The 11,171-nt window shown below is 37.8% G+C and overlaps 1 protein-coding gene across 1 annotated transcript; it reads right to left on the reverse strand.

The window, feature by feature from the left end:
- Positions 1-5,586: 5,586 nt before the first annotated feature.
- On the reverse strand, positions 5,587-11,167 carry RSL1D1 (ribosomal L1 domain containing 1; the record flags this gene model as incomplete). Its single annotated transcript, XM_009699985.1, has 8 exons — positions 5,587-5,931; positions 7,318-7,527; positions 8,342-8,470; positions 8,556-8,649; positions 9,243-9,344; positions 9,509-9,657; positions 10,081-10,219; positions 11,019-11,167. Coding segments are annotated over 8 exons (1,317 nt in total), but the record flags the coding sequence as incomplete, so codon positions are not given.
- Positions 11,168-11,171: the final 4 nt, after the last annotated feature.

Raw genomic sequence — 11,171 nt, forward strand, 5'->3', positions numbered from 1 at the left:
CCCTCCGCTTGCACCTGCGCGGGGGCCACGCCCCCTCGCGAGGGGGCTCTCGCCACGCCCCAGCGGCCGCTGAGGTGGAAGGCGGGAGAGCTGTCTCCCTCAGGGGTGGCCTCACGAAGCCCCCTTGCTACCGGCACGGCGCGGGTAGTCCGCCGCCGCCCCCCCGTTATCTTAAGCCGCTCTAGGGGTGGCTGACACCTCGTTCGCTGAAGGCTGGTTGCTACAGCTGGCCTCTCCTCGCCAGCGGTGCTGGGCGCCCCCTGACAGGCCCGTTCCTCCTGCCCCTGAGTCGTCGAGGCAGCTGGCTCTTCTGCCAGGCGTTGTTCCACGTCCTAAGAGGATAGCAGGAGCGGGTGTTAAAGATTGGTCTGTAGTGACTGTCAGCATTTTGGAGTTGAGGCATGCCTTGCAAGTGGTGGTCGCTGCCGTTTCTTTGTGCAGGTGAGCATAAGACAGACACAGCTGGCCCTGTTCACCTGTTTCAGTTGAGGCAGTGTCACCTTGTGAAGTGGGGTAAGGTCTTTGCCTTAGTTTGCTCAGACACCCTAGAAGGGAGGCACTTCAGAAAAGGTGGTCTTGAGATTAAGGTACGTGTTGCAGAACTCCATACTTGCAAGAGGAGGCAGCTATTAGTAGGCAGCAGAGATTTGCAAGACAGTTATAATGTGCATCTGCAAAGCCATATAGACTATTTTAACTACATACTTGAGGAGGCTGGCTTAAAAAGAGTACTTAGAATACACCTTCAGGTTAACAAACAGGAAGTTAGTTGTGAAGGCAAGATGAAAAAATCCAGCAAGTAAAAGAGTTATATAAAAGGCAAGACACATATTTCAGTTCCCTCTTATGTCAGTTAATGACCTGGTACGCATCTTTTAACATTCCCAAGTCCTCAAGCACAAGAACTATATTCAGCTGTAGGCTCTCTTGCACATACTCTCATGAGGCACTTAGATCTAAGAGTTTGTTTAGTGATAGGTAAGCCACACTGTTCCAGTAACTAGAAATAGCAAGCCAATGGAAAGTCTGACAGGCCTAAGAGCATATGTGGTTTCCACATGTTTGTGGAAGTACAGTGTGCCAAGAATGATGCTGCTGAGGAAGACTATTCCTCCAATGACAATAAGTGCTATCGGTTTACTATAATAACATTATGGATTCAATTCCTATCAGCACTTGGTTCACTTATCATTGCTCCTGCCGAACATTGAGAATCAAGACTAAGTAAAGCCACTTCTTCATTGTGACTGCCTGTGTTACTGACGTTATTCCATAAAAGACATCCTTAGGAAATCACAAGCTGAAATCCTCTTAAAAAGAAAAAAGTTCAAATCATTCTAAGTACTTCAACAATAAAATATCTTTCACTTTGAGACCTAATACCACTTCTATCTTGAGAAGAATTATGGTACCAAAAAGCCTATACTACTATTCTTCCTGATTATTTTCAGGTATCTTTTGTATTTCAAAGTTTAAACCTAGCTTCAATAAAACATGTATGGTTCTAGTTCTGCTTCACGTTACGGGGTTAAATAACCTTCTAACCTTTGTCCCTCTCAAAACTGTAAGAGAAAGAAAATAATGTATCAATTATCCAAGTTTCAGTGAGGTTTATATACCTGCTTAGTTTAGGGGGGTTTATTCCATTAGAATCAGAATAGCTTTTAGGAAGTCAAGCTAATTTTAGGATTACATACTTACCCTGATGGCAGTAGGAATTCTAATAATCATACACAGCCCTAAAAGAAATAATCATGACCATTTTGCTTAATCTGAAGATTGATGGAGTGAGAAGGCAGATCTAATTACAATAGAATAACCAATAGTGAGGGAATTTTAAAAAGAAAATCAGTACTAATAATTTTAACTCAGATTCTTTGGAAAAAGAGCTATTTGAGTCATAGTTCTAGCCCTTCGGCATTCTTACTGTGTGCACCAAACTTACCTCCCCCTATGGCCCAAGATGTAATTAACACCTACAAAATGAGTTTGTGAACAAGTTTCTATTATATTCTCTGCATCCCTCCTGACAAGACTTTGGTTTGATAGTATTCAGATATTTGCTTTATTATTAGCTGTTATTCTTCCCAGTAATGCTGAGGTTAAGGGCTAATCTGAAAGTGTAAGTTACATTATTACCCTCATCCTATCAAACATCCATACAAATATAGCCATTTCTGTAAGCATGGCAGAAGGCTTCCACAACACCTACAGGCATAAACTAGTCTATGTTTTTTCTAGACAGATGGTATTTTTCTTCCGTATTTATCTGTCCATGGAAATTCATTTTTCAGCAACAGCTCATATTGTTCAAAACATGGAAGTTACTAACACATTGAATTTATGTCCATTTGATTCTTTCTTTAAAAAAGCACACAGCCATATAAATCAGACCAGAAGTTAAAGTAGTTTTAAAGTTTTTCCTCTCCTGCAAAAGTAGTAGTTCAGCAGACTTTATTTTTTTTTTTTTGGGGGGGGGGGAAGAAAGGCACTTTGGCTTCAGTAGAGTAGTAAGTTGCAAGGTAGCTGCACTAAGTTGTTTCACTGTAGTTTTAGTTTCTAATACTTACTGCAGTCTTTTGAAAGACTTGCTTCCTGATGCCAGTTTATGTCTGTGAGGAACATGTGTTAGTTCCCACTTTAATACAAATATGAAGAACAAATGAGCGATATAGAATCAATTCTAGTCAAAACAACCATGTTGTGCTACTAGAGAAAATATTTTGGTAGTATCTTTACTAAACCTTTTAAATAAAAGTAAAGACTATTTGCAGAAGCTTGTTCTTAGTCTAACGAAGAGTTTAAACTCTTGCAGCAAAGTTTAATAATAAAACAGATTTTTTTTTTTTAAATGAGAATGTTGATATTTTGAAAGTTATCAACTTCCTCTTCTCTTCTAGCCTCCGTATGGCCACTCTGCTTTCAGTACTTAAAAAGGACATGAACTCAGTCACATGAACAATGAACTCACTTATATTAATGATACACAAAAAAATTTTTGGCTATTACCCAGTCACCACAACGCACTTAATGCAAGGATACATAAGCCATGTAAAGAAAGCACTGTTTGTATTTCTTGAAGTGCATCAAGAGCTTAGATATGTCTTGACAATTCTGTATTTTAAAATACTATTATTCTGCACTCTTAATAGAGAAAAAGTTAACAGATTTTTCTATTAACCCCCCCAAAACCTTAGCTAATGACAAATAGTACTATTGAAAATGTTGCATAAGAATTTAACTGAAGTCCCCTTTTTAAATTCAGAATTATGGGGCTCCCGATAGAACTTGTAGTAATACAGCTTTATTACCAAACCGATTTTACTAGCCACACCATAAATGGCTTTTACAGTTCATTCCTCCGTTCTTTCCACCTTCAATTTGTACGTAAAATAAAGACTGTAAGGTCAAAGATATAGTACCTTAAATAATTATTTGGATGTTTCTTAAACATTTCACCTTCTATTTCTAAAGTCAGAATAAATATAATGGGAATAAAAATGGTTGATCTTTAAGAATTTATACATAAACATACCAGATGACTCTTGATGGTCATTCCCAGAAATGTCCTTACAAAGGCTCAGATGTAACTACTGCACACTAGCTGTTCATGTCAGACTGAACTTAATACTCACCAATGCACCTTGCAGAGCTAAGCCTCCCCAGCTCAGCCCTGAGGGAGGTGTTTTCTATCTTAGCTGCTTCTGCCAGCATAGAAAATTCAATTATCTTTGTTGCAAGAGCATTTATACTAAGGATGTGAAGTGGTGACCTGGTCCTTACAGCTTGCCAGTTGAAATTAGTTAGCTGAAAACAATAAAAGTTGCATCAGTAGTGTTACATCTTATTTAACTGTCAGAATCCTGGATACTCTGCAACTTAAAAGCAACAAATTCTGCTATACAGTATATTATATACATATACTTTTTCCCCAATGGGTTAGTTTGTAGCTGTGCCAATCGGACACTTTACATGTCTTACCTAGCTGTATGAATTCCAGTGCTGCTATCAAAGAAAAGGCAAGACTAACTACTGCAGTCCCAACATAGATTGGCTCAAGATGCCGCAGAATTTCATGGCAGTACTTGTTAATATTTTCAATGTGAAGGATGTGTTTTTCTAGCACCTACAAGATAGCATGGGTCACTATCAATTACTCATACAGAAGTTCTGATCTTCGTTTCTTACTGCACATCTATAAATTGAGAAACATTTTAACATGAACAATTAGATACAAAACCACATTTCCAGTAAGGAGGCGAGTTCTGCATCTGTATTCTCTAACTTCACTACTATGGAAGTGCATTAATATTTTGCAGCCCAGACTAGAAAGTGATAGGATTATTTTTGGACAAGATTAGATCTTTGTTAGCATAGATCTAACAGGGATCATTGAGTCAGACTTGCTTTTTTGTCTAAGATTAATTTGTTTCTTGATTAAAAAATATTTACGGTAGACTAGCACAAGAGGTCACAGGTAACAGAATGTTGACACCATGGATCAAGCAGAATCTTTTAATATTCTTTAGTGTTTCTTTTACCAGTTTTTATTTAGCACCCAATGACTTTCTAAGTAGCAAATCTATTGATACGGGATGTCCAAAATAGGAGATGGGATTGGGTTTTTTGAACTCTGCAAATTAGGCTGGTTACATACTGTTCATTAATCTCCTTGTCTCTTGTGTCCTTTTTCCTATTTGGATTTGAATGAAATACTGCTAATAAAGATTTTTACCACTCAGACTTTTCATCACAAATCTGCCTTGTATTCTCACTCTGAGAAGGATATGAAGTAACCATACAGAGAGCAACAATTTGGTTATTCTGTACAGTTTCAAATACATAACCTTTCAGTTCTGCAGTGTATATTTTTCATGCCTTTATGGGACTGGTTCACTTAGGTGGCACACCTGAAATTAATACAGCCTTTGGTGATTTTCAGATGGAAGAAATACAACAGTATTGTGACCAGCATGCAGGGATACCCTCAATTGTTCTGGTAGCAGAAATAAAGCCCAAAAGTGAAGGTAAGGAGATTTTGCTTGATGTCATAAAGTGTAACTGGTCAAAGCATACAACGATAAAAGTAAAATTGTCCATGCTGGAATAAGATAGATAGACATCAACCTGTTTTCATTATATCGAACAATTTAAGAAAGAATCGTAGCAGTTATTTCACATTTTAAATCACATGTTAAATAGATTGCTGCTCTTGGTATGCATACTTCTTGCTTCAGCCCTTGTCTGTTCCAGTACTAAGCTATGCTTCAGGAAGATGTCACTTACAAAATATTTCTCAGCTCTTTTTCCTAGAATAGTCCCCCCTCCCTGCCCTTTGACACTTAAAAGAATTTGAATGCTTTTAGTTTGGGCCAGGAAAAGACAAAAGGTAAGAAATAGAGCCAATTAAGATTGAATTTATTTGTTCCCGCTCGTCACTTAGAAGGAAACACAAATGAATCAGTACAGGTCTCAGTGAAAAAAGCTCTGGGGATCAGATCTTCTTCAGAAGGTGTTTTACTTCATCAATATATTTAAAAAGACACCACTGAATGACTATACAAAGTGTGTTACAACAGACAACATTCATGATGACTGTGGCCTGTGCGTTTTCTTGGGTGCTTGCTTTGGTGTTTTTGAAGACTTCTTGGCTGACTGTATTGATTTGCCAGCTTTGGGTGTTGCAAAAGACTTTGCTTCAGGCTTTTTGGGAGCCTTTTTCATCTCTTTTTCTTTTATTGCTTCCTTTGGCACGATGAGGTGCTTGGCTTTTTTCTGTTTTGGTGATGTCTGCAAGTTTGCACGCTCTTCTGTAAATTTATGTTTTGTTTTTGGAGCCTCCAGCACTAGAGGTTGTTTCTTTCTCTTACCGATGGGTGTTTTGATTTTCTCACCCAGGTTGTCACCTTCTTCTGGACTTGGTTCCATTTTCTGTATTTAAGACACACACAAAAAAATTACCTTTCCACCTAAGAAACATCATTACTGTTTTTCAAGAAGGATGATCAATGAAAACCATTATAAATGACAAATGCTTTCTATTGATTGAACTGCACCCTAGCCCAAATAATTTGTTCACATTTCAGTCTGGAAGCAAAGGATTAAACACAGAACTAAATCATGAGAATAATGAAAAAATGACAAAATAGTAAGCAAGTAAATAGATTTAACAGATGCAAGGATCCTCTTGGCCAGTCAAGTCACTGACCTCTGCTGGCACAGCTTTAAACCACAGTCCTCTTCTTGCCACATTTCCAGACTTAATAGATTGAATAGAGATCAGCCCTATTTGAAGTCCAGCTGTACGCACACAAACTGACTGCACTCTTATCTCGGCACTAGGCCTAGTATTCCCTAGAGCTCATCACATACCCCCAAATGGCCCTCGTGAAAGAAGGCTGCTGTCATCAGAGCAATTAATACAATCCAACTCTAGCTGTATCTATCCAGGTCGCTACAAACAGGGCTCTGGCAATCACATCACATGAACTAACGTCAGCCTGCTGTGTGAGTGCAGCTTGAAGCAAGATTTACGACTATTTTTTTTTTTGGCGGGCCTGCACATAATCATAGTTTTAGTTTGGACATCCCTGAAGAGGTACATAGTTAAGAGTTTAAGGATACACTCCAATCATGAATGCAGTTGATAACTCAGTTAAATTTATAAGTATTATTGTTTTATTCATCCAAGTATCTTTCCTAGATATTTGTTAAACGTGCATATTATCAGTCTGGTTGTTTTGCAGGCATGATCCACATCATCCCCAATATTGGCAACAATAAGTCCATACAGTACTCCATGCAAGCTGCCAGCTCTTAATTTATATTATGTGATTGTTAATGTTGCATATTACTGTCCTAGAGAATGTTACTTGGTTTTCCACAAGTTTTGCACTCCAGGCAAAAGATGACACATTAAAATACATTAAATTTTCCAAGAAAGTTTGAATTAAAAATTTTATTATTTACTTGATTAAGTATTAAGCTGTTTCTCAATCATTTACCCTTTCTTCTGACTTCAAGCTTGCTATTTGACCTAGACAGAAAGTCAGAAAAATATGTAGAAGGACAATAACCAATGGCTTCCTTTGTCTGTAAGAGGGGTTAACTAAAACATAAAAAACTCCTCAAACAAAAAATCCCAAAACTAACCACGTCCCCAAGGCACCCCCCCATGTATCAACTCTTGCTTTCATGATATATTCACAAAAAATTCAGTTCACTTGAAGCATGTTAACACACACTGTTCCCTAAGGAGCAATGAACACTTTCAAGAGTTCAAAATCTTTAGTTTTAACTGAAATGTCAGTTTGTTACCTTCAGCTCAGCTAAGCTGGTTGTTTGCATGGGCACCAGTTGTGGAATTTCTTCATCATCAAGATCACCCAGTTCTTGGACTACTTCCACTTTTTCTTTAATCGCGAGCTCCTGGGTAGCAGCAGCATCAGCATTAGTTTCAGTTGTCACAGTGGCTTGACTTGAATTCATTTTTTTAGCGGCCTTCTTCGGTTTCTTGTTCTTTTCCTTCTAGAATTGGAAGTACATCTCAGACAAATCCCCATAATATTTCTAAATGTATAATTATTGTTTTAATATGGTTAAAAATAAGACAGTCTAGCAACATTAATTTAAATACTGTTGTTCAATAGACCTGGACTGGTCAACCATATGTAAAATATGAAAAAATGCATTACTTTCAGAAGTTTACTATACATAGCTCACAAGTAAATGATAATAATGTCAAGGTTACAGTCTTTAAGTTGAATATACATGCTCCAAATTTATTTTAGACAACAGAACATAATAAGCAGAACTCAGTACAAAGGAATAGCTGATTATTTTCTTTTTTAAAAAAAATAGGTGAGCCCTCTCTCATATATACAAATATATGAGCTTGTGAATTATTCAGATGCCACTGATTAGCCAACAAATAACAGATGCATAGTCTCAATCCATGTATATGTTAATGAGTGTATTTTCAGAAGGCAAATACAAGTAAACAATACAAGTTCTAAAAATTAATCCCCGCTCCCTACAATTTAGGATTAGAAATGCCTAATTTACGAAATTGTGGAAACCCCCTGGCAAGTTGTAAAGCAAACTGGAAATAAGTTAGTATTACTGAATATTCAAAGCAGGCAGTCAGGAGCGCCTATCCCATTTGTAGCAAGGACTGCCTGGGATCCACTGCTAAAATGTTTAAACCCAACATATCAGACACTATTAATGCATAAAAGGAAGCCAAAGAACTAGTCATTCCAATTTGCTTTTATGGAAAGTTTGAAGGATTTTTGTTGTTTTTTTGGTTTGGTTTTTTTTGTTGTTGTTTTTGGTTTTTTACCTTTACTTCCTTTTTTTTGAGAGATGGCTGTCTGTCAAGCTCGTCCAAGTTGGAGATATTTGCAGTAAAAATTGGAAGTGCAACGGATTTAAGCGTTTTGAGGTGAAGAATTTTTACGTTTTTCCAATTCTGCAACAACAAAAAGTAAATTATGTAAAAATAGCACTGCTGAATTATGAACCTCCTTGGCTTTAATGCAATCAATCAGCAGTACCTTTGGTAACTTCTGAGCAATCACCGTAGCTGCTGCAATGATATTATCTACTATCTCATCGGCTTTCATTCCAGTGTGACCTACACGTGCTGTACTGAAAGAAGTGAACAGTAATATTTTTATGTGGGTGAATAAACATACTTCAAGTTACTTGTTTTGAGGCATACCCAGAAATGAAAAAAGCCCACTTATCTGCAATTATCTTAATTTTCATAAAGGATGGCTGGCTATTGCAGAAGTCTTTTGTAACAAGAGTTAGAATAGATTTACCTGTACTAATGTTTCTGTATTTGGATATACAACTTCTGCCTTATATTACTAAGCATATTACCAATTTAGATCCTTTTAGCCGCACAATAAATGAAGAAACTCTTAGAAGAATAGAATATTTTGGAAATAGTTTTTAACTAATTTAACAGTAATATTTTTCTAAGATTGTACATGCTGTTTGACAGCAACAGCTGCCTAAAAATTCCTTAGGAATAAGGAAAAAGACAAGTAAAACTCTACAGTAAAACTTGTTATTAAGTAGAACTACTGATTTCTTTATACAGCTTAAGGTTCAAAATGGTCCATATCTGGAATGGTGACCCTTAACCTCTTTTATTCATATCAATGAACATGAATAACTCCTACAGTTAAGGTACAACTGTCCTTCAAGTGAAGTGTTAATCTACTCATACTTACTAACAGCACCCTTTGTTGGTAACTGGGAGTATAGTCCCCTGGATATGTTTTTGTAGTTCCTTAGCAAGATTTCTGGCTTTCAGGTTTACAGATAAAGGTGCCCTAAAAAAGAAAGGGGGGGTATAAAAAAAAATAAATTTAAAAAACCAAACCAAAACAAAATTAATCCCCCAGCCCCAAAACCCAACCAACCAAAACTTTACTAAGAAGAATCTAATATTAAAAAAATACAAAGCTAAATGGATACACAGAATTTAAAGACCTACTTTTTCCTTTCATAAAAGTGTTTTCCTAGATGTGAGGGCAAGAGCCTTCTAATTCGGTCATCAGACAGAAAGAGATCAAATCTGTTCAAGAGGCGACGCTTTGCTTCAAATAGTTTATACTCTTTTTTGAGAGTTTTGTATGAGATGATCTGCAATGCAAGTAACAGTTTAGTCCCCACTGCTGAAAACACAGTCTAAAATACTTCTCAGAACTGCACAGAATTAACTTGCATAACTGATAGTCTATCATGGTGCATTATTTTAGAATGCTGAAGACAATAGAAAAAGGATATAGTACTTTTTAAGAATCAAACAATATGGATCTCTTGTGTAGTAACTGCAAATCACCACATAGAACTTGAGTACATGCTAATATCTAAATCAAGGTTAAATACAACAACAAAATTAAACCACAGTTTGAATAGTCAGAAAAATCTTACTAGAGATCATTAACTCAGAACCGTTGAGATTAGAATATTAAACAGCAGCAAACAACAACTACTTTCCCTTTTCTTTGGTACAAAAGGAAAAAAATGACAGTACTGTACTATACCATCATATATCTCTCTTACCTGGCTAACACTTCTGATCCCATTCTGGATTAAAAGCTTCCTGTACAGATTTTCAGTCTGTTCTGCTGATAAATTTGGTTCATCCTTTGTGAACAGGCAAACCTCAGTTGTTTCTGGCCGAATGCCATGGGGCAGTGGTCTACAACGAGAATATGAGATGGACAGGGAACATCTAAGAGGAGAAAGAAGTTTCTTCCAGAACTAGGTCTACACTGAGAGATCATTACCCTTTAACAAGTACTACAGGGAAGCTATGTATCTAGATTCTGTTCTTAGTTAACTACTAAACGTCCCCAGTGGAACCTATACTTTTTAAAGCACACAAGACCATAAAAGTTAAAACAATCATATACCATAGGTCCAGTCAGATACAACGCTGAATCCATCTGTCCTACCGGCAGCCGTTACCACAGAGGTCCTGGGAGGAAGAGGAGGACCATCCATTCTCCTTTCTTTACACATGGCTGCATCCAGTCATTAGGGAAATCTTTGTAGTACCGGGCCCCAAATAAATATGTAAACTTTTAAACTGTAGCTATGCTACATTGAGAAAGAAAACTTGTAACTCATATTCAGTTTTGGGTATCACAAGAAAGAAGAAGGAGTCTTTCTAATGATTTGGTGCTGGGTTAAGACAAAGAAGAGGTTGATTTCTTTTCTTGAGCTTCAGGATTGAAAAGCACATACCTTGTAACTGACAACCAACAAAATCAGTATTCTCTGTGTGCACAACGCAGGCACAGCCGAGCTTCCCGTTACAGTAAAAGTGGGGGTAAAGCAGTGGTCTGACCCGACAGTTCTCGCCCACGGCACGGGAACTGCCAGGACAGGGCCGTAGCAGTCAAATCCTTTAAGCTCAGAATCAGCAACGTGCTCTTTTCCAAGCCGAAGGAGACGAGCAACCCCTGTAACTACACGGCCGAAGGTAAATTTCTTACATTTTGATGACTTGTGCCACCCGCGGGACCTTCCAGACCGTCACCAGGAGGTGGACGTTCTCGCTCTCGTTGAGGAGCAGTGCGTCTCCCTTGGCCTTGCTTCTGCTGAAAGCCAGGAGGGCCTCCACCGCCTTCTTCACCTGCGACAGCACG

The sequence above is a fragment of the Cariama cristata genome, unplaced genomic scaffold (assembly GCF_000690535.1).
Source record: "Cariama cristata isolate BGI_N322 unplaced genomic scaffold, ASM69053v1 scaffold16495, whole genome shotgun sequence".
Lineage (NCBI taxonomy): Eukaryota > Metazoa > Chordata > Aves > Cariamiformes > Cariamidae > Cariama > Cariama cristata.